The following is a 24,328-nucleotide window of genomic DNA, read 5'->3' on the forward strand; positions in this document are numbered from 1 at the left end:
AAAAAATAAAACAATTGCTGTATCTACTTAATGGGCTCAGTTTCTACTTAAGTAACAAATGTATGTACTTTTTACACCACTGTTATTTTTAAATAAATATTTCCCTTCTTTATACAAAATGGGGGAAATCTTGAATAAAAGTTACCAAATTGTACTTTTGAATCTATTTGTACTAGACTTACCAGTTTTCTACACCTTTTCAACATAAAGGCTAAATATATATAAAAAAAAAACAACAGAAAGAACTATGTTTTACATTAACATAACTGTGATGTTTTTAATCCTTGTAGGATCTGCAGTTGAACTGCTCACGAGAAAAAGGGTAAGAAAGACAAAAACAGAACAAGTTAAAGTTAACAGGCTGTAAAGAAATAAAAGCACAGTAGTACAGCTTAGCACAGAAGGGCATTTCAGAAAGCTGTATTGGTTAACCTTGAATTCGATAGGCTGCAGAAGCAGAGAGCTACACTGCTTTCCCCTCCAGTCAGCAAACAGCAGTAAAATGATGCGATGTAAACCATTACTGGAAATGGATGTCTGGGGGAAAGGAAACACTTTAAGGTGAAAAACTCTGTTTTTTATTTTAATGTAAACATCTTTATGATGATGTCATTTATCCAAGGTGTAAAGGGATATAGCTATAGCACACCATTACATATGCATAGATTGGATTATGTTTAAGAAAAAATGCAAATACCTATATTTTCCTCCCATTGCTCATACACTACTGATATCCCACCTACAGTATAGGAGGATCTTTAGGATGAAATAAAATGTGCTGAAGTTAGTAGAGACTAGCTATACTATACTATTTAATGGAAAGAGTATGTTGTCAGAACTTAATGGAAAAAACTACCTGCTTATCTGTCTATATTTGTTCCATTAGCCTCAGCTTGTCCCTTCCATCAGTCCCTCAAGTGCACAGTATATTATTTCTGTATCTAGGTCTCCAAGCAGAGAAGTGCACCTGACTGCTGTACACACCTGGGTACTTCTAAACATCAGGAGCCTCAGATATCATTCGAGACTCCAATGGATGTCTAAACTCTCCATGCAGTTCCTTGCAAAAATGACCTGAGAAGTTTTTTAGCCGACATTAGTCAAAAAATAAACTTACTGAACATACCTGACAGGTCAGGTATGAAGTTGTTTGACGTTTAAAGAATGATTCCATTATAAAATATGATCCAAAACATTGAAAAATTTGTCAGCTGAAAATTAAAACAGCTTGGCTGCAAACCTGCCAAAACATGTTTGCTCACCTAAACTGACAGCCAAAGAACTTGGAGCACTAATCAAATAACATCCAAGAGGCCCATGGAAGCTCTGAGGGTGCTGCAGAGATGCACAGCTCACTGATAATATATCATAGGTCTGATCTTTATGGAGAAGTTGTTTAAATAAAATCCTTATTGGTAGAAAGAGGCAAGAAATTCTGCCTGCAGTTTTACATGAGTCTGACATAAAATCATGCTGTGATTTTGGTTTTCTTCAGCAGGGGCATGGTAGTCGAGTTTAACAAAAAAACAAACTAAACACAAGGAGGTCTTTTAAAGTTTTAGAGCCGTGTATTCATTTTTTTTTCTCCTGATCATAATGATGACCTATTTGTTTAGGAAAAAAACCCACAAAGACGGAGGTTCTAATATGACAAAGTGTAAAACCTACAAGTGGGTTTGAGTGCACAAATCATAAAATGAAACAAAACCAACAATAATAACAATAAAAACAGCAATTCCATCTTATATCTGAAAGCTTCACTTGTTTCACTGAAAGAGTGAGAGAATGTTGCTGCTTTACAGAGGTCAGTCTTTTTCCTTGCACTCGTCTTTGAAGAAGAATGATTGACATTACACTCCATTCAGCGATGAGGAGGCCCTAACCAGGACATATGAGGTCCCTTCATCATACAAGGGGATTGGGATCAGCGCTGAATGTTCCAAGACTTGTGTAGCTGCCATGAGGTAGGACAAACTTTGACAAGGCTGCACCTCAGCATAACCTGCAGGGAAGGAGATGAACCTAGAATTGAGATACTGGTCTTCAATGTTGACTAATACCAAACAAAGTGAGTTAAATGTACTGGAAGTATTTCATTTTGTTGTAGATTTTATGAAAAAAAAAACAAGATCTAAAATGTCAGCCCATCTTTCTTTTACTGCATAATGTTTTTTGTTTTTTTATCTGTTGTTTTTTTGGTTAATTGTTCAAACCTCACAATAATGTTTTACTAAAAGTCTTTCTCTTCCCTGTGTTATTAGCCACATTCTTCTCTAACAGAAAAATCATAGAACTGGTCCAGTATTTGGAGAAAGGTGTTAAACCTGAGAGGAACGAACAGATGAGTTTTTTTTTTTTTTTTTTACCAGAGTCAATATCAGCTCTGATGTCAGTGAAAATGAAAGACTGAGGGGAGAATAAAAAGGAATGGTAAAGACTTACTTTTAAAGACTTTTTTATATTTATATTTTTTAAAAACAAATCGGAGTGTGTATGACGTCATCCGCGCGCGCCGGCTACCATTCATTCATCCTGTCCGCTGAACTGCAGCTAGCTGAACTGCAGCTAGTTTTACTTACATGCCTGGAAGATATCTAGTGCTACTACCACAGATGATGGTAGATTCTCACGTCTCCTTCTGCAAACTTACTGAGTGCACTTAGCTAGCGTAGACACCTGTGGCCCGGGCTTCCTGTCACAACTCCAGTGCGGCGCACGCGGATGACATCATACACACTCCGCTTTCTTTTAAAAATATATTAATATAAAAATTATAACCGCGGATGTCTCGGGGACAGGGATTCGTCTTTATGTTATGAATGCTGGCCTACCATAAAGAATAAATTATGAACAGTTTAGTTTGTGCCTTCAAGTTGTTGCCCATAGGAAGACGTTACTTGGATATAGCAAAACCAAATATCTTCAGAACAGCTCCAAATTACACAAAACTAATATGGGTGACTAGAACATGATAGAATAGCGTAAAATCAAGGGCCCAATGTAAAAAAAAACAACCTGTGTTCCCCTTTAAATAGAGATAGTAGCAGGTGGATCAGATGAGCAGTAATGAGAAACCGGACGGAGTTAGCCAGGTAAATGAAATGAGCAATTAAGTCAGCCATCAGCTGCAAGATTGTGATACTTCTGTAAGTATTGACTTGATATATATTGTTATTTATGGTTTTTGAGCCAAATGTGTGTGACTGTTGAGTAAGACACTTTCATAACATTGTAAATGTGATTTCATAGTCTTTTATTATATAATTGTAAGTTTTATATATGGATGCTACTTATTTGGTGCCAAAAAGACAAGCTTTAAATAACACAGCTAACTCCTTTTATTCTGAATTTCACAACAAGGGGGTAGATTTGCTGGGTGAGCCAACAGGATTAAGACTTAAAGAAAACACTATTCCTGTTTTCAACTTGTCCAGTTTGCTGTCCAGTGGTATTGCATTCATAATTGTTTTCTTAGTGTCAATGAGAAGCCGAACAGATTTACTGTTACAAATAGAGTTTTACAGTTTTCTCTGTGACATACCACTATATGCAGATACTGTACTGTAAAGAAAATTTATTAGAAGTTACTTAAAATAGAGACGAAAGTGAAAGGGAAAAAAGAGAAAACAGAAAAGAAGTGAGGAAAAGCCTAAAGTTAGAGGGGAGAGATGAAGATAAGAATATAAAGAAGGATAAAGATAATAAAAGATAACGTTCAAAGATTCTGATTCTACACCTGCATAGAGAGAGAGAGAAAGAAAGGAACAACAGAACAAAAAAAAGAGCATCAGGTGTGCAAATAGCCAATGCAAATGCAATAACAACCTCGCTGAAAAACATTTTTTTAAATGTGTCTTTCCAGCAGTAGATGGCATTTTCAAAACAATCTATAGTGAATGCAATGGAGTGTTTGACCATCATTGCTTTTATCTCCATCCATGGCTTTTTTCCCTGCTTTCAGCACTTGAAACTAAAACTGTTTGTTTGTAGCACTTCTCGTAGGATGTCATAACAAAATAATTTGTATTATTAACTTGTCAGTGAGTTTGTGTTGTGGCTTTTTTGTGTGTTTTTTATACTAAAATTAGCCAGAGAGGTCTTTATTAAGAAAGTCTGAATCAAGAATACAAAATTTCATGCATGCCATACTCAAAATCGAAATGCCAGCAAGATGACAGCAGCCTGCTGACATCACTGCACATTAGAAACTGTGATGGAGGGTGGGGGGGTTCCTAAAATTAGATTCATATTTTAAAAGTTTCATATCGGTAGAGAGATCGCGCTGGAGTTCATGTTTCGCATTAATCACGAAGTGTCGGGGACATTACTCAGACCTGTGTCATGCATATGTAATAACCTATCAGCCTTCCATTCGAAAGCTGAGACACATTTCTCCCTGAAAAGAAAGTCTTGTTTAAATCAATTTTTTTCTTAGTTTTATATGCATATATAGCTTTAAGGCAGAGTACCTTATATATCAAGGTGACATGCTATTAGCACTCTTAAATAACAATTAGACTTATTCACAACAAAGGATAGAGCAAGGTCCAGTCTGATATTTAGAGGCTTCCTCTGCTGTGTTCAGACTGAATAGATGAATTTATCTTCTCAATAAAAGGTGGGATAAAAATCATCAAATAACAATGTTTTATATAGAGTAATGCATTGGATAAAACAAAATTCAATTTATTTACTTTGTATTTTTGCTGTACTATGCTTAGGAGAAAAAAATTTGGCAGACCAACTGCACAGGTACAGTAACTTTGTCCATAAATCAGTATCAGGAAATTTATGGGGTGTTTTTGTCATGACATTCTGCAGCTGCTTAAGGCAGAAGGCCTTTTCCAGAATGCATTCACAAGATTCTTTCACAAATGCTTGAGCACAAGGGATTAAAGGAGCACTGAATAGTTTTCCAGTTTGTTGGTTCCTGGATAGGGCTGCTTAGTGGGGAAGTGGGTAGCACTGTTGCCTTGCAGAAATGTCTTGCAGCAAGAAGGTTCCAGGTTAAATTCCTGGCCTGGGGTCATTCTGCAAGGAGTTTGCATGTTCTCCTGACTATGCAAATGTTCTCTCCAGGTACTCCGGCTTCCTCCCACATTTCAAAAACATGACTGGTACAGTAGGTTAATTGGCTCGATTATGCTTAGGTGTGAATGTGTACGTGAATGGTTGTTTGTCTTGTTTGTCTCTGTGTTACCCTGCGATGGACTGTCAACCTGACCAGGGTTAACCCCGCCTCTCGCCCATAGACAGCTGGAGATAGGCACCAGCACCCCTCACGGATGGATGGATGGTTTCTGGATTGTGGAAAACAACTATGATTGTGGGAAACAATCATGGTGTTTCTTTTTTTTAAACATACACTAAAAATAAATTAAACAGTAAATTAAAATGGTATTAAATTGACAGAATTTTTTTTGGCATTATTTAATTCAGAAAGGTGGTACTTGAAAACCAGAAATTTAGTTTAGAGCATACTATCATGCAGGACTTTATTTTTTCAATTGTAATGTTTTCACTTGGCTAATAAACACCCAAAATTTAGTTTATCAAACAAGCTTGTTGAAATAATAATAAGAAGAAGCTGCAGTAAAAAAAAAAAAAAAAATGGGTGCACAATCAATGTGGATATACAGTATTGTGATGCAAAACTGTCCTGAGAGTTAGGAGAAGATCATCGAAGTGTGAACACAGTCACTAGTTCAAGAAACCTCCCATTGGTAAACAATGTCTCTGTCTCTGAAGAAGCCTTGCTGACAAGCCTTGTACAGATCCCAATTATAATATATATATATATATATATATATATATATATATATATATATATATATATATATATATATATATATATATATATATATATAAGGCTTTTGAACATCCAAAGCCACGGGATTATCCTCTCCATGCCACCCCTCACAGAAGCCATTAAAACACGCAATAACAGCCCCAACCATTCATTTAATACCTACACTTTAATTCAGATCAGTTCAGTTTATTTGCATTGCACCAATTCACACATATATCATCTCAATGTATTTCCTGAGAACAGATTGGTCGGATTGGTTCAAAGTTTTCTATCTAAGGAAAACCAGCTGATTTTATATACCTATATAATGTTTTAGAGGGTTTTTTGTAATCATGTCCCATAACGTTCACGTTTTCTGGGAATTTTTTTTTATAATTTTACTAGCAAAAACTATCAAAAACAAATGTTTGTGCAATACAATAATGAGATTATTTTTTTAATAATTATTTTTACAGTAGCATATTAAGAAATATATTTTTTTTTTCGTTGAGGAAAATCCATCTTCTTTACACACCCCAATTTATTTTGACCTTTCCTGCAATATCCCAACCTTGCATTAGTCATGCATTTGTTACACAGCCCCCATTCCTCGCTGCTGTCCAGCCCAGGTTTTGATACAGCGCCGCCACTCGCCGGAGCGCCTGGATTGGTTGAAGGAGAAAGGTAGCCTGCAGAGACGGCTTCTTCCCTGGGTTCAGTCCCGTCAGTGAGACGCACATGCAGTAAAGCTTCGTCTGAGCGCATGTGGACTTCGATTTGGAGAGGGAGCATGAATTTACCTTCAAGGCATCGATCCACACATCAGAGCAAATCTGGTGAACCACTAAGAGGAAAATCAAACGGAGTCAGGTTTTAAGACAACATCCTCTCTAACGGAGAACGATGCGCCCACATCTTAGTCTATAAACTGTCACATGTTTGTGAGGAAACAAAACAAACAATCAGTGCGCAGGGGATTTCTTCTGCAGGGCTACGCCGTGCGCTCTGGGTTGTGGAGGTTGATACCTGGACGGAAACGCAGCGCGCAGAAGGAGAAAAGCGCGTTGGAGAGACATTTCCTCAGAGTTGCCTCAGAGCGCAGTTTGACTCCTCATCATGGGCTGCGGCGCACAGGCTGACAGAGGCTGGAGAAGAGTGCCGAGATTCCCCCCGGAGATGCCGAAGGTTTCCTGGCTTCTGCTCTTTCTGCTGCTGGATGTAGGATTTGCTCAAGGTAAAGTTTGGGGCTTATTTCTTAAACTGCGGACATGACTATGCTGCTGCTTAAAGTTTTACTCGCGCTTGTAGCTTCGCCGGGGTTGGAACGGGAAACCCCGAAGTCCAATGAATGGAAATCATCCTGTAACCTACAGCGCGCATCTTTTGGGCTCCAAGTTACAAAGTAGAATCCACCTCTAATCCAACTGGTTGTTTAGTGCGTACTGGTAGATTTAGTGTAAATGGAAAAATATGTAAATATTGATTTTAACTTTATTGGATCAAAACTGAATAGGGGTTGGCTGATTTTTACTGTGATTCGTTTTAATAAAAAGTAACAGATTGTGGGAAAAAAAAAGAAACAAAACAAAATATGGTTTCTTAAAGTCTTGAAAACTTCCACCATCTTCAATGTTCCAAAAGAGATCACCAAATATGTACTTTGAGGCCCTAAAATAAAAGCAGGGGAACTTTAGGAGCATTTGCTTTGCTGCAAAAAATTTGGATTGACTCATAATCCTATAATTAAATCTCTCTTTCAATAGAAATACTTGTTTTTTTCGTTGTTTTCTCTTTTTTTATTGTAAAGCAACAAAAAAAAAGGAAAAAAGATTGAAATCGGCATATCAAAGTTTAAGCAAAAAATAGGAAATTAATAAAAACAAGAAGAAAAAAAAAAACTTCTTGTCTGCTTACATCTGACCAGATTGGACCAATTTGAACCTATATCTTCAGCCTTGATCAGACATATGTAGGTCAAATACTGAAATTCTGAAATATCTATTTATATGGATATATTTGTATATACTTAAAATGTCTGTATAGTTATATAAAAAAAAAGCTCATATAAATTATTTTTAGATAATTTCATCATTAAAATTTTCAAATTGTTGTCAATCTTGTTTGACCCATTTTTTTCACTTATATTTAGAATATCTTTATAGATGCAAGTTGTTACACTCTATAATCAGAAATGCGTTTTTAATTTCCACCAAACATCTTTCCAAAAATGTAATGTATTCTGCCTCTGCTTGTAGAAATCTAAAATACTATTGTTTTCTTTTACAACACTTTCCATTGATTGATTTGTCATGCAGACTGCAGTAGCTGTCAGTTACAGAACAAAAGCAAAGCTCAAACACTTGAAGGCTTTTACTTAATCCTCTTTCTAGTCAGTGAAATTACCTGTCAAAGGGCAGCGAAAAGGGAGCATCTGTTTGACGGTTAATTGTTTAAAACCTGTCTGTGCATGTTAAAGTTCTGTTCTTGAATATAGTTAGGTGGTCTGTATACTATATGTGTTTTTTTTACTATATTAAACGTCTGCGGCCTTTGAGAGCAGTAGGCTACAAGGTTATATTGGCAGCCCTGGCACTTATCTTGTTTCAGGGATTAGGGTCTGTGAGCAACCTTATCTAGCTTCTCCAAATTGTTATCTCACTCCTACATTGTTAATGAGCAAAATGGGGTTGGAAAAAGGGCGAGGAAGAACAAAACACAGACCAGAAGCACCTTCTGAAGGGCAGGATGGGATGACATAATACTCTGTCCTAAACCCCGGAGAGCTCAGTGTCATTGACTGGATGGGAATACGAACAAGGTTCCTCTCTGTCCATTAAGAAGTCGATACAGCAGGAGAACATTGTCTGAGCTTAATTAATGGGCTTAGCTATTTTGGGGCACTGATGAGCTGTACACATTTCCAAATCGCTCGAGAGATGCTTCTTCAGTGTGAAACTACTCGTGATTAAAGTGGCTCACTTACAGACGCTTACTTCCAACACAGTTCTGATTCAGGATGTTTTTTTTGTGTGTGTTATCTGAACATATCCTCTGCCTCTCTTTATATTTCTTTCATTTTTTATACTTCCTTTAAGAGATCTAACTCACCTACAGTTTGTTTTCATTGGCTTTAGTCTTGCCAAAGACTACAAGTTGAGAAAAGTGTCCGAGAGACCTCTGGGACAGTTGCTTGATTGGAAATCTCAGAAGAGATTTGTACCTGAGAGTATCTGCTGCATGTCTGTTTGTTAGTGTAATGCAAAAAGTAATTTTCCTTTAAATGTTTTGAGTTGAGAGTATAAGACGTTCTTCATGTAAGTTTTGAACTGTGAAAACAGTTTGATTTTGATTAGACAAAGAAAATCCAATTTGAAGTGTTTTCATACTTGATTTCTTTTCATTTCCATGCCTGACCTTAAAGTTGACATTTATGTAGTGCCTCTCTCTGTTAGCCACTGGATACAGGGGTGCTGAGGGCCATCCTGGGATTAGTTCAGTTTTTCCATATGGCTGCTCTTATGCCTTCCTGCTTCTCTCACACCCTGCTCCTCTATCCTTCCAGAATATGTGTCCTCTGAGGATTCTTTATAGAGGGGAAAGTTAAAGGATATTTGATACATATACGGATTATAAACCATCATGACTCAGTGCGCTGTGAGGCTTAGCTATTTACCGCAGATGACAATCCAGTTTAGAAAAATCTGGGTGCTGCAAGGAGTAAATGGGGATGGTATTTTCATCATTATTATTCTAACAGGCTTCCCTGGGGCCTGACAAACTTGCTCCCTTTGGTCTACTAACATTACAATCATTGCAGCCATTTTTTAAAAGCTGTGCATATGCACAATAAGCACATTGTGTGCAAGGAGCATAAGTTATAACCCATCCCACCACCCCCCCATCCCAGTGAGCTGACCGATGTGACAGATTTAAATTCAATAAATTACACGTAACCTAAGAATTTAATGTAACTGATGTAAGTAGGGATTAGGTTCGCAGCCTGTGCAGGTTATATATGAGAGCTGGAGAGAGGTTGTGCGATCAGTTTGGCTCTGACGGGGCAGAACTACATGCTGGTTGCTAGCTAAGCCACAGATGGAGCGTGGTAGCGAGCGATAATTACTGTGAAAAGTGGCTGCTGAGCTTGCTTCCCTGCTCCACTTGATGTCATACACTATTGTTATGAAAGCAAAAAATATAGATGTGTGCTATTTTAGGGAAAGGACAAGTTCTGTGCTCCTGTGGGCAAGGGAACCATGTGGTTCGCTGATGTAGTGGAATACTGTGGCAGCCATGTTGACAGTTGGCTTCAGTGAGGTTTAGTGCTGCACATCTGTTTGAAACCGAATTTTCTGTTTTCTGAAGGGTTTTTGTGGCAGTAGTGGTTTTCTTTCATTAGCTGGACAGAAAGAAAGGTAGAGAGACACAGGAAAGACATTCAGTAAAATCTACCTATGTATAAAGTGCCTGCTCCCCCACCTAGCCATGAATTAACCCAAATTTTAGTTTTACCTGTTACTGTAAATCAGTTTTATTTTTTATTATTTCATCTGCCCCTACTTTGATTTTTTTCCCCTCACAAACTTCATTTTGACAACCCTATTTAAAAATAAAATTTCAACCGACTTGAATATATATTGCCCTTAAAACCAAAATTGATTCACATGATAAAATCACCAAAGTAAAATTCTCATCAGCTTTACAAACACTCATAAAAGAAAACTTGACCCATCTGCAAAACTTCAGTTACAAGCAGCTCTCTCTTAGTTTCCTTTAGTTTAGCCTTTCGGTAAGCTTTTAGAAATTCAATGTTTTCTTCACATCTTACTAATACTGAACACAGCTAAAATGAAAGCTTCTTCCCTCAGTAGCAGGTTCTGCATTGAAGAGTGTTGTTGCCAGTCTGACTTGGTCTTGCTTTTTGGGATTCTTGTACTGATCAGAAAAGATAGATTTTCTAAAGGGCTTGTCTGCTGTCAGGCACAGTCGAGGTTAAACATATTGGATTACACAGATTCTTACAGTTATAATGATTTATTATATACCTTGTTTTTTTTTTTTTTGTCTTTTGATTGTGACTCGCATGCTACACAAAGAAACTAGAAACTAGATTTCCCATCAATAAAATTGGGTATTGATTTTTAAGTAACTGAGCTGAACTCTGTCAGTCAGGGGAAATATTACCCAAGTTAGCATTTACCCTTGTTATGAGCAAGGAAAAAGTCTAGTAGCCCAGTTCTATCCAGCTGACTATCCAGGGCAGTGCTTTTTTTCATTAAAAATGTCAAATATTGAAAAACCTGATTTCCTGATACCTAAAAAAAGATCATACCCAGCTGAGAACAATTGTAAAGTGAATGTGTGAAAAAACACAGTAGTTTCAAGACAAACTTAAACTTAAAACAGCCTTAACTGTTCAACGCTAGGTGAGCATTACCGCCACCAACTGGTATGGAGTGTGGACCACATGACAAAAAAAAACAAAACAAAAAAAAAAAATATATCCTATTATACAACCTAATCTGTTTCAAAAATTACAATATAACCCGATATCCTCTGCTTCCTGATTCCTTCTGCAATAAATTGACAATGTCAAGTTTGATTTTTATGTTACTAAGTTTCCTTATTAACCTGTTTCTCTGTATCCAATAACTGTTCAAGTTAAAATTCCAAACAGAGGTAAACGGTAACTCTGTACAGGTGTGGAGTAATCAGCTAACAGGATGCAGGTGTTAATCCAAAAAAAAAACCTGGACCATGAAAACAAACATTTGCTTAACCTGAAGAATAGATTGTGCTTACTCAAATAGCTGAAAACACTTAGGCCCCATTCACACGAAGTCAAACCCTGGCCTAAATTCACAAATCTTTCACCAAACCAGCCTCTCATCCATACGAAGCCGGCGTTTCGGGGGTCTGTAAACAATCTTTTTTTTATTAAGCCTTCAGAGTGGGAAGATTTTGAAACGCCGTTTTCGCGGTTCCATCTTTAAGCTCTGACTGCATTTTTTTTTTTTTTACACGCACATAGCGTCGCCTCTAAACACGCATGCGCGACACAGTATCACAACAACAATGGTGCCGTACTGTGTTGAATGGTTGCTGCTCATGCTACTCACCCTGCTGTCGGGCTTACAACAGAATCTTCTTCTTCTGGAATATCTCCAGGAAGAACAGAGCAATATCGACGACATAGTTCAGCACCTGAATTTGACTGAACCACGAAAATGGACCCGCAGGGCCATTTTCCGGTTTTCCAGTTTGGTTGTTGTATAAATATTACTGCGCATGCCCAACATTTCGTTGCCTGTTTTCGCCTATTTTTGCTTTGGCGCCACTTACAGGCCTGGCATACATTTTGCAGCGTTTTCGTGCATTCATGTGGTCGATCACATTTATTTTACGTCTCCGTCTTTAAGACAAACGTTCTGGAAAATATTAGCGTTTCGTGTTCGATTTGACTTTGTGTGGATGGGGCCTTAGTATGACCTGAAAGCATCAAAAATAAATATTTATGGGGTGTAAAACTACTAGATCTACTATGAATAAAAGCAATGACTAAGAGAGGCTAAAGTCTCATTGTGGAGGTGCAGATGATTATTAGAAAAACATTTTTTTCCTTACTGCTGAATTTCAATAATTACAAACCCTTGCTTATGTTTACACGTTTCCTTCACATTGGAAAGCCCTTTTTCTGACTTATTTTTCATCTTTTATACCAAGAATAAAGGATGTACAATGACATTTGGAGAAGTGACCATCAGATTTTTATGGAAGACTTCTGATCTTGAAATTCTGTCGGTCTATTCTTGATACTGATGGTAGCCTTCCAGTTTCTCTTTAGGAGCTGTAACATATGAAAGCATTGTAAATCATTTTTGCTAGCCTCTCTGCTGTAAGTTATCATTAATCTTTTATTGTAAGTCATAGACAGCACTGCACTGTGCATCTGCTGTAAAACAAAATTTCTACTCATATTAAACATAAAAATGATTACATTTTACATTTTGATCAGTCTTTAGTGTCTACCATACAATAAGCGATCAGAGTGTTAACCTTGATTAATGGAAGCATACTCATGTTAGAGCTGCGCTCCTCCTACATGACCTTTTAGGAATAGAATTGTTGTTAAAACTGACTGCCCTCCATAGCTACACCACACTGCCACTCTCGGCAGCTAGAGGATGCATTTCTCAACAAAATATCTGAGGAAATGGGTAGTATTTAACAATATCTATTTTATATATATAATATTCACTAGTGTAGAGTTGCCTTATCCTGACAATTTGCTATATTTATAAAAGCCAGTAAGTGTAAGTCTGCTTCTTGATTAAATACATTTAATTGCTCCCACAAGGTGAATCAGCATATCCTTGTTTTGTAGTGGCACACAAAACATTTATTTGGTGCCTTATCAGTTTTATATCCCAGAGTAATCACCTTCCACAAAAACACTCTTGAGCCCAATCCTGATCCAAATCCAGCTTTCTGTTCTTTTCATCTTCAGACAAGGGTTTTCCTGGTCTATTTTTTCTGGCTCTGCCATTTCGTTAACCACTAAAAAGTGTCCTATAATTGCATGTAACTAGGTTGGGAGTGTGGCTGTTGATAACAATTGGCTTACATTTGACTACCATAAAGCTGTTTGTCTTACTGTGAGAATGAGAACTGCTAATGGTTTGGTAGCATAGAAAGTTGCAAGTGTGATTTTCCTACTAGAGAACCTGATAAACTATACAGCCTGATAAACCGCCAACATGTTTTAATAAATTGTTGTAATACATTTTTTTTTATTTTGCTTAGTAACAGCTTCCACACTAAAGAGAGTTGTTGTTACTAAGACCTGGTAGCCGTTTGGTATATTGCATTCCTCGAACAGAAAAAGGATTGGTTCCTGGAGTTATTGACTGGCCATAAGTCAAAGCTCAGCAAGTATCAAATCAACTGACTTGAATCGTAGTATGTCATTTTTTTTTTTCTAGTCACTACATCTCTTATGATTTATTTCAACATTATGATAAATTTTCCATTCTAGTAACCACACAAAATTTTGAATTCAGGTTATTTATCTCCATTGTGCCGAAAAGATGACTCTTCCAGGAACCAGGCCACCTCTTTTCCAAGAATGCCATGCAATGTTTCTGTGACATTTTTATTTGCTTCTCTTATATGGTGATGCTGTGAAGCAGCTAAACCTGACCAGTGAAGGGTATAATAGAAAATCAGAAAACTCTTGTTCTTTCCAAAACAGCACTGAAAAAACAAAATAGGTGAGATGAAGCGGGTTGTAAGGGTGCAAATAAAGGACAGAAAGGTGAGCAATGAAGAGGAGAGAGAGCTGGTGGCAGAGGCAGGGAGAGGAAAAGGTGAAAGCAGTCGGACAGGAGAGGAGAGTGTCATTAATCTCCCTGTGTGACACTCTCAACTACAGGGGAGCTTCACACTGCAACATTCACTTCTATTAGCAGTCCATTAGTAGAGCTCGGCACAAGTAGCAGCGCTTGACAGGTAGGCCTGGGCCAGATTGGCTGACCTGTGTGCCTTGACAACGCATATTGCATCTGAATTGTGTGGAAGTGTGTGTGCGGGAAGTCAAAGTGCACCATAGGGCAGAAATTATCTTGACATATTGTTGCAAGTTTTGCCTTTTCGGCTATGGGAAGGAAATGAAAATAATTGTTTAAAAGGTCCCGCTTTCAATTACGCTACTCAGTGAGATGGGAGATAATGATTCTAACAATGATGGGGATGGTGGGGGCCTGATTCCCTACCTGCGATTTTTGCCTTTGCTGCAAAAGGGCTCTTCAAAGTTGAGATGATGCATTAGAGGCGCAGCCATTTCTCATTCAAAGCCTTGCATTGCCTCTTAGTATTTCAGGAACCCTTTGATTATAGGATTGTAGGCAAGGGGAAGGGGTGTGGGGCTGTGGACCACTGTTCCTGCTCTAGATCCTCTGTTCGTTTATGATTAGAGATCAGAGCAGGCAGTCAGAAAATCTGGGGTTGGTGGGGGTAATGGAGAGGAGGACGGAGCCAAAGGGGGAGAGAGAAGTGATTACGAGTTAAGTGGCCCTTCTCATGCCATTATAAGCAGCAGGGCTGACAGAGCACATCATGAGTGAGAATAAGTACACACTCCACTTCTGCCCTTTAATTTGGCATCCTGGCCTCTCGCCTGGTGTTCAACCGCTAACGTCCACCTACATTTTTCTGTCCCTAATTGGAAATAAGCCACGTGTCTTTACCAGCACAGCTATATACAGGTGAATACATAAACTGAGAACCTAAGGCCCAAATTTAGAATGCTAAATTCGGTCTTTACCTTCTATATGTTCCTCATATAATTGTGCAATATTCACATAGTTTCATTCTCAAAGCACTAATCCTTGTCATTTCCCCCAATGCTTTCCTTCATGCTCAGACAAGTTTTGAATTAAACCTAAAGAGAATTAAAGAGGCTTCTCTTACATCACTTTTTCGCTGAGGGTCATCAGAAGTAGCTCTATAAGTAGATTTAGTAGCCATCACAGTGATGTTATTTCCCTGTCGTCCTTTAGCTGAGCTACACACCCCAGCATGTAGCATGGAACAACCTTGGTAACTATTTCTGTAAATAGGATGCAGGGGCCAAATGTGGCATGGGGAGATAAGTAACCTCGCATGAAATACCTGCTCTTGATGTGGTTTCAACATCAGTTTATTCAGATTTTCAATTTTTATGATGAAAATTACACCAATACAAGTCAGATAAATACAAATTGTCTGACTAACTTAACTTTTCTGATAAATATCTGAAAAATATCTGATGATTAAAAGTTTGTTTTTTTAATATCAAACTATTTGAAGCCATTTGCCATTGCCTATGTCAGGGATTTTTCAAAACTGCAATCCAAACATTTTACTTTGTTTTGTTTTTTTCCATTTCCAACATGTTCATTAAACATAATGCGTTTTTATCCAAATACACAACTATCTACCTTCACGACAGGATGGTGATGTAAATTACAGCATCTGATATTGTTTGTCCTTGTAATTTTTGCACAAAAACTTTGTTATAGAGTCTTGGTTACACAAAGATACCCCTTTTATTCTAAGCAGCTTTGGGGATCTATTACCTCCCCACACTATTATACTAACCCTCCTTGCTTGAGTAGCAATGTTGTCTTGCCTTTTCTGTTTTTTAGAGTGAAAAAAGGAAGTAATGGATTCATGATTTAAAGAGACTTAAGATATCTTTGAATTGTAATCAAATTAAAAAGGAAAAACATACATTGTTAATCGTTATAAATTAGCATCAATGTTTTTGAAAGAAAATGTGACAATTGTAAATGTTGGATTTGTTTTACTTGCATATTTTCATGTAAGAATATGTGGCCACAGGAAAAACTGAATGTATTTTAGGCAAGTGTATCGTTTATGCATGGTAATTTTACAGGTTCTGTAAATGTTTGGATCACAACTGTTTCCCTGGTTGATGTTAAAATGTTGCTCTTATGAAAGTCCCATTTTTACCTGTCATTTTTGAGTTTTGCCAACAAATCTGCACTTAGAGCTCAACATGAATGTAGTTTAAGCTAATGTTTCTATTGTGATTAGGAGGACATAGATGTCGTCATTTCCTGATGCTCTCATTAATGCCACCATCAAGGGACATTAGTGCTAAATTTATGATAAACATTTACTCTTCTTGAGAAAGTCCTACACTACAGAGGCAGTAATGAGATGATCTCAGAGGTGATTCATCACACCTGAGTCATTGACACAGCATGAAGTTACCTGAATTATGATGTTTGTATGGAAATCCATCCTTTCCTTTGGATATGAAACACAGCTACGATGCTTTGTTCAAATCTGACATTGTAAAGACACTAAACCCATTTTCTTTGCTTTCTGCTGCTTTGTGCTCCAATAAAGAGGTTTATTTGTGAATGTAAAGCGAATATAGGACAAAATATTTTATATAAAAAGCTATGTTCCTCTGCATTAATGTAATCAGAATTAATTTTGATAAAGATCTTCATATTTTGTTATTCTACTTCCTCAAATGTGTCCTTCATCTTAGATATTTTCAGAAGCCTCTAGGTTTCCATTTGCTGCTCCCTCTGCTTCTAGAGGGTTGTGGTCTTTATATGTCAGCAGAACAGAGAGAAAAGGGGTTGAGGTGGGGGGAAGGGGGGTAAGTAAGTAAGGGAGTGCTCGTGGGACCCCCTTGTCCCGGCTGAAATATGAGAGCAGGAGACCAAACGCTCCCCATTTCCTGTCTCCACTTTATCAGCATCTTGCTCTGTGTTATTTCTACACTCTTAAAGCTTCTGATGAAAGTCTTGCCACAGACAAATGTTTGTGCCTCCTTGCTTTTTACAGGGCTCAAATGAGATACTTTATCCTCCCCCTTTTCCCTCTTTCATTCTCTTTTTGCTTCATTCCTGTGTCTGCTCTTGAGAATCCCACAAGTGAAGTTCAGAGTCTCTGGTTTACATTATGGTTGCTTAAAGATGGGCTTGGGATGCCTTAAAAGACAATGATTGTCGTTCTTCTGAAGGAATACACTTTTACAAGACTTTGGGGGAAGAGCTTGAGGAAAAATAGCCTTTGTTGAGTTAACTATATTTCTGCTGACTATAATTACTTCCACCTACGTAAAGGTCAGCGATACATCGCAAATGAGAAAGGATTCTTCTTTCGGCATCTTTGACAGTCAGCACTGTTTAATCACTTATTTTTATCCTAGCTAATGTCAGATCTTAATGTACGGTGCATAAGTTTTCATACTCTTGAAGCCTTCCAGAGTTTTCTATAGGTGAACTTTGAATTCATTTCAATTCAGTTTATTTATATAGCACCAATTCACAACACATACCTGAAAGACATCAACACACTTTTGGTGTGTTTCATTAGGAATTTATACAATCAAACGCCACAAACCAGTGCATAATTGTAAAATGGAAGGAAAATGATACCTGGTTTTCAATATGCTTTGCAAAAAAAAATTTGGTAGTGTTGCAACTTTAGTATTTACTCCCCTCAAGGCAAGGCCAGTTTATTTAAATAGCACAATTAAGTACAAAGACAATTCAAAGTGCTTTACATTAATAAAACAATGAAATAGAAGGAAAATAAAAGCAGAATTAAACAAAGTAAATATAAATATAAAAAAAATGATAAAAGCACACAATAAACAAAATTCAAACAATTGGACTACAAACTTTGACTTAAAAGAACTCAGGCTTCAAGCACTTTTACAGTATTCTGGGAGTTTGTTCCAGATAAGTGGAGCAAAGTAACTCAGTGCTGTTTTTCTTTTTCTTTTTTTTTTTCTTTTTTTACAATAGTATCCTAGAATGAAATCAACTGCAGTAATAGCCATTCTTTGTAAAAAGAGGAAATGAGAAACCATCTTCTTAAACTAGCAAGCCAGGCAAGGAGAGCATTAGTCAGACAAATAGACAGGAGAGGCAGGTCTTGATGAAATGCAGAGAGATAAATCTCGGGTTAAGTAATGTGTTTACGGAACACCTTCACAAATCTGGCTATTATGGTTGATTAACAGGAAGAAAACCATTGTTGAATGAAAACCAGATGTTCTGTTTACTATTTCCCACAACCCCTGTAGGCAACAGAGCAATTATGTGTAAGGTGATTGGAGGTGAAGACAAAATTTAACATTTTTTGCCTGCATGCAAAACAAGATATGTGGCAGAAAACTGCATGTCACCTCCTCCTGAAAACACCAGCTCTGCAGCTAAACGTGGTTTAAAGCAGAATTATGCTTTTCAACAGGAGACACAAGAGGTGTAAGACAACCAGGTTTTCTTCCAGTCTCAAAGATTCAAGACTGTGTTAGAGGAAGGGCTGAAATAATTAATCAGATTAATCTGATAAATCGATTATTGAAATAATCGTCAACTAGTTTAGTAATCTATTCATTGTTAACTGGTGTATAGAGACTCTAAAACATGCCTTTAGCTGGCAGAGGAACCCATTTAGAGCAGTAATTCAATTAAAATTGTAAAAGAATATATAACATTTTGAATTTTAGAACAAGACATAACATTTTCGTCTGTCAATATGCTCTGTCCAGAACTCCTCAAGTCGAAAAGTTTTACTTTTACCTGGTTTTATTTTGTAAAACATCTTTAAGGAACCTTTCGCTATTCGATTATTAATCAATTAATTGAAAAAAACAATCAACAGATTAATTGATTTGCAAAATAATTGTTAGTTGCAGCTCTGGTTAGAGGTTTACCTTCTTAGAGAATACTATTGCTCCACATACAGTCAAAGCTACAAATAAATCATTTTAATTGAAGAATATTTTGTTAAGACTGCAACAGCTTTAACTAAGGTTTTGATATGTTGCAATGAAAAATGAATAAAACTTATAGTCTCTAGATTGTTATATCAGGTTGAAACGTACTGTTCACCCCCACAAAGAAAATAGAAATAAATTGCAATAAATAGTAATATTAGAAGCTGACTAAAGGAGGATAAATGCAACTAAAAGTGGATGTCTGTTTTTTTTTTTTTTTCATTTTGAAAACTAAACATTATATACCTTAAAATTCTCTAAAAGTTTTGTTGGTCTGCAACACATTTCCCGGAAAAAAACGATTTAATGGGTATAAACACTTGCATACTTTTCTATTTGTTTAAAAAAATGACTCCTTCTTTGTGTGCATGCTTCATGTTTTTCAGCATGCTTAGGTTTGCTCAATAATAACCGGGTTTGAAAGGGGTCTGCTTTAGAGAAATCTGAACACCAGATCATTCTTCCTCGCAAAATCAATCTTTCTCATAATTCCCCACATTTTTCTTCCATCTGTTATCTACCGAGCTGCCAAGCAGACTTTTAAACGGAGCAGACCATTACCAGAGGGCAGAATTAAACGCATGTCACGATGCCAGCCTGTAAAAGTTGTTTTTACTGAGTGAAATGAGGTGCTAAATTAAAGCTTCTCGACTGATATGTGCTGCTGTATGATTAATCCCCTCCAGTGCATAGAGGAAAAGACGAATCAATATGTGAACACACACCTACATATTCAAAATTGTAACTTTTTGACTTACATCTTGCATAGGCAACGGGAAATTACGCTTGGTTGGCCTTTTTAGGGGTAATTATTCTTCACAAGTCTCAGCATGCACAGTGGAATTCAAGATTGCAGGAAAAAACTGTGTAATAGCAGACTTAACTACCTCACCATCATCTACCCCACTGCAGAACTCCCACCAAACTTAACACCCCACTGTGTGACCTCTTTTCCTCAGTTTTGCCTTTGTTACCGTGACTCTAGTAATAGTTTGCAACTCGAGATTGCTGTTGGGTGTCAGCACTTTCCTGTGTTTGTACAACATGTGTGTGTTTGCCATATCTCCATGATCAGTCCCTGGTGACTTAAGTGCTGGCAGACAGTGTATAACTGGGGCAAACTCAATGGGTCTCATTTAGATGGGGCCCAGACAGAAGCCCCACTGCTAAAAGGTTATTTTATTACTCCTAACATTTAAAGTAGACTGCTGAAGCTGCTACAAATTGTTGGTTCTGCCAGAAAAGAACAGATTGTTCCGTATTGTTGTGAGAAATTTCTAATCTGCTACATCAGGCGGAGAAGAAATAGCTCTGCAGCCTTTTGATATCAATGCATTCTTCTTCGCTTGATGAAAGCTATGGAAATCAGCTTAATAATTGAAACTAGTTTTGCTGATCTTAAAGTTCAAGTAAATGTGAGGGCCGCTCAATGTATTAACACAAAAGGATCAAAAAAGCCATAAAATAGCTGCCCTCGGATGGCTAGAAGCTTGATGTTTTATATCTACACAAAGGATGTTCTCAGTAGCTGAAAATGCGCTCACTTCAATTCATTATGAAACGTTAAATATTACTCAAACATCCTTGTCGGCAAGGGAGAACTCCCAGCTGTGCATTTGCCCCTTTCAAGAAGTTACTCAAACAGTAGGCAGAGGGTGAATAATGGATGTTTTTGTGATGATTGCTTCGGAATGCTTTGGAGAAAATAAAGAGTTTCTTCCAAAAGAGGTCGAATGTCTGAATTGACTTAATCTTTTGTATTTGTTTGCAGTATAGCCTCCTCTGGCTGGTAATCCTTCAAGTAGCAGAACCCCAAATACTGGAGCTTAAATTTACATTAATGTGCACAAAGTTTGGCTTATTGACCTTTCTATAATTCCAATCATTAGAACACTTTAAATTCCCAACAATGGAGATCAGTTTGTGCATTTTATAGCGATGTCTACATCTTTAGGAACAAAACATTTATTTTTTATAAGAGTTTGCTTTTAGTGGAACAGCGATTAAATCCACAGTTCAGTGGTCTTGTGTTGTAACTCCACCATTTATGGTGCAACCTTTTACTACCCTTCTCTCACTTTTTTTTTACACTGTTGTGCTCAAGCAATGTGGCATACATTTCATAAACAGACGAAATCATGACAAAAAATGCACTCAAAAAGGATGAAACTGTAAATATGAGGCAAATAAAAAGCGTTATGGTGATTATTATATGGTAATGTAAATGGCATTAAAAAATGAAACCAACAACATGATATTTCAGGAAGAAGACCATTAAATAGGAATTAAGAGCGATTAGTAAAGGATTATTTTTATATACATAACCAAGTAATGATTGTAGCTCTCTTGTTTGAAAAAGGATTAATTTTATTCTTTATCTGCTTCCACTGGGAAAGGCCCAATCAAGATTTTTGTCCCTGATAATGACCTGAGTCATTTCATATTAGGTATTAGGTGAAACCAAATCCCAGTCCTATTTAGAGTCTCTCCTATCTCTTTATTTTTCCTTTCAACAGGCTACTCTCAACATGCTGCTCAACAGGGCTTAACTGAGTCAGTTAGGTTTTCAGCATGTTTATTATTTGGTTCATAAGTAAAGTCAGTTCTAGCTTAAAGGAGAAGTTCACTTTTTAACACTTTAAGCCCATTTTCTGTAGTGTCCAGGATGAAATCGAATGATCGACACCAAAATTTTGACAATTGGTCCTGTCTCTGCTTTTTGGCTCATGCAGAATCACCCCCTGGCTGCTTTAGAATGGCTTCCATTGTGCATGTCCGATAATGTCCTTAAAACAACCTTAAACGTCCTTTTTTTAAAATATGCTACTCACCGGGTCGTCAGCGCTGTTCAATGACGTTCCAAAAAAAGTTTTGTAAAGAAAAAACGTTCCTGTAGTGTTTTATTCAGCATTTTGTAAATCCCATTGAGTTCTGTAGGAATAGTCAATATTCCGCTGCCACCGGAAACGGAAATGGGGCCTGTTTACACAGTTGTAGTCTTTTCGCTTCACTCTGTGTACTCCGACGTAGAGAATCAAGAATCCACCTTTCGTATTCCATTTTCAGAGTTTTTTAAAGTGTTTAACAGAGACGTTAGCACCTCGACGTCGGAGTACACAGAGTGAAGCGAAAAGACTACAACTGTGTAAACAGGCCCCATTTCCGTTTCCGGTGGCAGGGGAATATTGACTATTCCTACAGAACTCAATGGGATTTACAAAATGCTAAATAAAACGCTACAGGAACGTTTTTTCTTTACGAAACTTTTTTTGGAACGTCAATGAACAGCACTGACGACCCGGTGAGTAGCATATTTTAAAAAAAGAACTTTTAAGGTTGTTTTAAGGACATTATCGGACATGCACAATGGAAGCCATTCTGAAGCAGCCAGGGGGGGATTCTGCATGAGCCAAAAAGCAGAGACAGGACCAATTGTCAAAATTTTGGTGTCGATCATTCGATTTCATCCTGGACACTACAGAAAATGGGCTTAAAGTGTTAAAAAGTGAACTTCTCCTTTAAGCTTTATATTTAAAACCATTCAGCTTAAGTTTTTGGTTAAATAACTTTGCACTCCTGTTGACAGTGTTTTCATGTTGACCAGTCTGCTCAAGCACTAAGGATGGGTTTTCTGTTCCCTTATAGAAGAGTGAAGCTCATTAGGTTTATACCCGTTACTGTCTAACAAAAATCTGTGTTGCGCCGATGCCATCTTTTTGCCCCGATACCCGACACCTGGCTGTGCAGTATTGTTCGATACCATACCGATACCATCTGTTTGAAATTAATGTGTGTGTGTGTATAAATGAAGAACTGCATACTACTTGGATGTAAAATAATTGCCATAATGGCTTTGTCAAGGTGCTGCCTCCCTTTGTGAAGCAGGAAAAAGACTAATACAACGTGAATCCAGTAGAACTTTTTATTGCCTACCTGTAATGGGTGACAATAGTATATGGGTGCCCTATTTGTCGGTACTCGCTGATACTGATAACACCAATTTCAGCGCTGGATAGGGGCCCCGCCCCATACTGGTATCGGTGCAAAGTACACAAAATACTTTATTCATACCAAAAATAGTGGATGATATATTTGCATCTGGTACAGAGAATACAATTAGAAGTGTTTTGCATGTAATGATTATTGGTGTGACGTAAATATGATTTATATGAAAGCAAGAAAGTAAGTTTAACAATCAGGAAACTGAAATAAGTAAAATGAGTATTAATTAATATGTTTAATATGACAATTGTACAAGTATTTAATTATGTGCATGTGTTTACATTATACTATAACAACAAGATAAAACACATCTTGTTGATCCATTTCTAACACTGTTCTTATACAAACAAAGGGCCTTGTACTGTAGTAACATGACTCTCCACAAATAACCTTAATTTGAAACTCAAAGATGAATAAAAACAGTAATGCTTGGTCAAAACATGCTTGGGCTCATGTAAAGATTGCAATTAATTTTAATTCAAGGTAAAAAGTCTGACAAATAATAGATGAATTGCCAGGAAAATGATATCAGTAACTAAAGCTGATGTTTAATTATAGCCAGTGTGTCACATGTGGTCGATTATTTGTGGTTTTTAGTAGGATTGATTTCAAAGAAATATGATACCAGCAATGCATTTTCCGATTAGCTGTAATGATTTTGGTTATCATTTATCATTTTCATAAAACTTAACATTAGTGCTACATTAGTGGAATTACTTGTTACGTCTAGTAGTGATATTATCATGGGGAGTGTTGGCCTAGTCGGTTAGAGCGGTGGGCTTGTGCTCTTAGAAGGTTGCAAGTACCCGGTTCGATCCCCACAGCCTGCACTCTGTGTCACTGAGCAAGACCTTTAACCCCACACTGCTCCCAAGGGGATGGGTTAAATGCACAGAGTATATTTCGTCATTGTGGGACAATAACTAGTTTGACTTAACATTTACAATATTGTTCAAGAGAGAAAAAAAAAAAAAAAACATCTGCAGACTTTCCTTTACATTATCTAATGCTTCGGCTATTCACATTTTATCTTTAAGCGGTTGTAGTGAGATAACAGGAGAAAGGGGAGCAAGAGAAGCAATGATGGACTCCAGCTGGCTATGAACAGGGACCATCTTATCCACTAATCCACTGGAGTGCCCCCAGATATCAGGGACTTTCAAACATGCCCATCAGTTTTTGTAGGAAGGCTCAGAAGAATCGCTCTCCCTGTCAAGATGATGAAGAAA

The 24,328-nt window shown here is 37.3% G+C and overlaps 1 protein-coding gene across 2 annotated transcripts in view; it reads left to right on the forward strand.

Moving 5' to 3' along the window:
- The first annotated feature begins 6,450 nt into the window (after nt 1-6,450).
- The window catches only part of unc5c (unc-5 netrin receptor C), a 177,266-nt gene continuing 159,388 nt past the window's right edge, over nt 6,451-24,328 (forward strand). Inside the window, exon 1 of one of the 2 annotated variants that reach the window (XM_015380621.1) lies at nt 6,451-7,022. In XM_015380621.1, the coding sequence (XP_015236107.1) occupies nt 6,905-7,022 (118 nt within the window). In that variant the 5' untranslated portion in view covers nt 6,451-6,904. The remainder of the gene's footprint in view (nt 7,023-24,328) is intronic. The other variant, XM_015380620.1, reaches the window with a different exon arrangement.

The sequence above is a fragment of the Cyprinodon variegatus genome, unplaced genomic scaffold (assembly GCF_000732505.1).
Source record: "Cyprinodon variegatus isolate N-32 unplaced genomic scaffold, C_variegatus-1.0 Scaffold218, whole genome shotgun sequence".
Taxonomy (NCBI): Eukaryota; Metazoa; Chordata; class Actinopteri; order Cyprinodontiformes; family Cyprinodontidae; genus Cyprinodon; species Cyprinodon variegatus.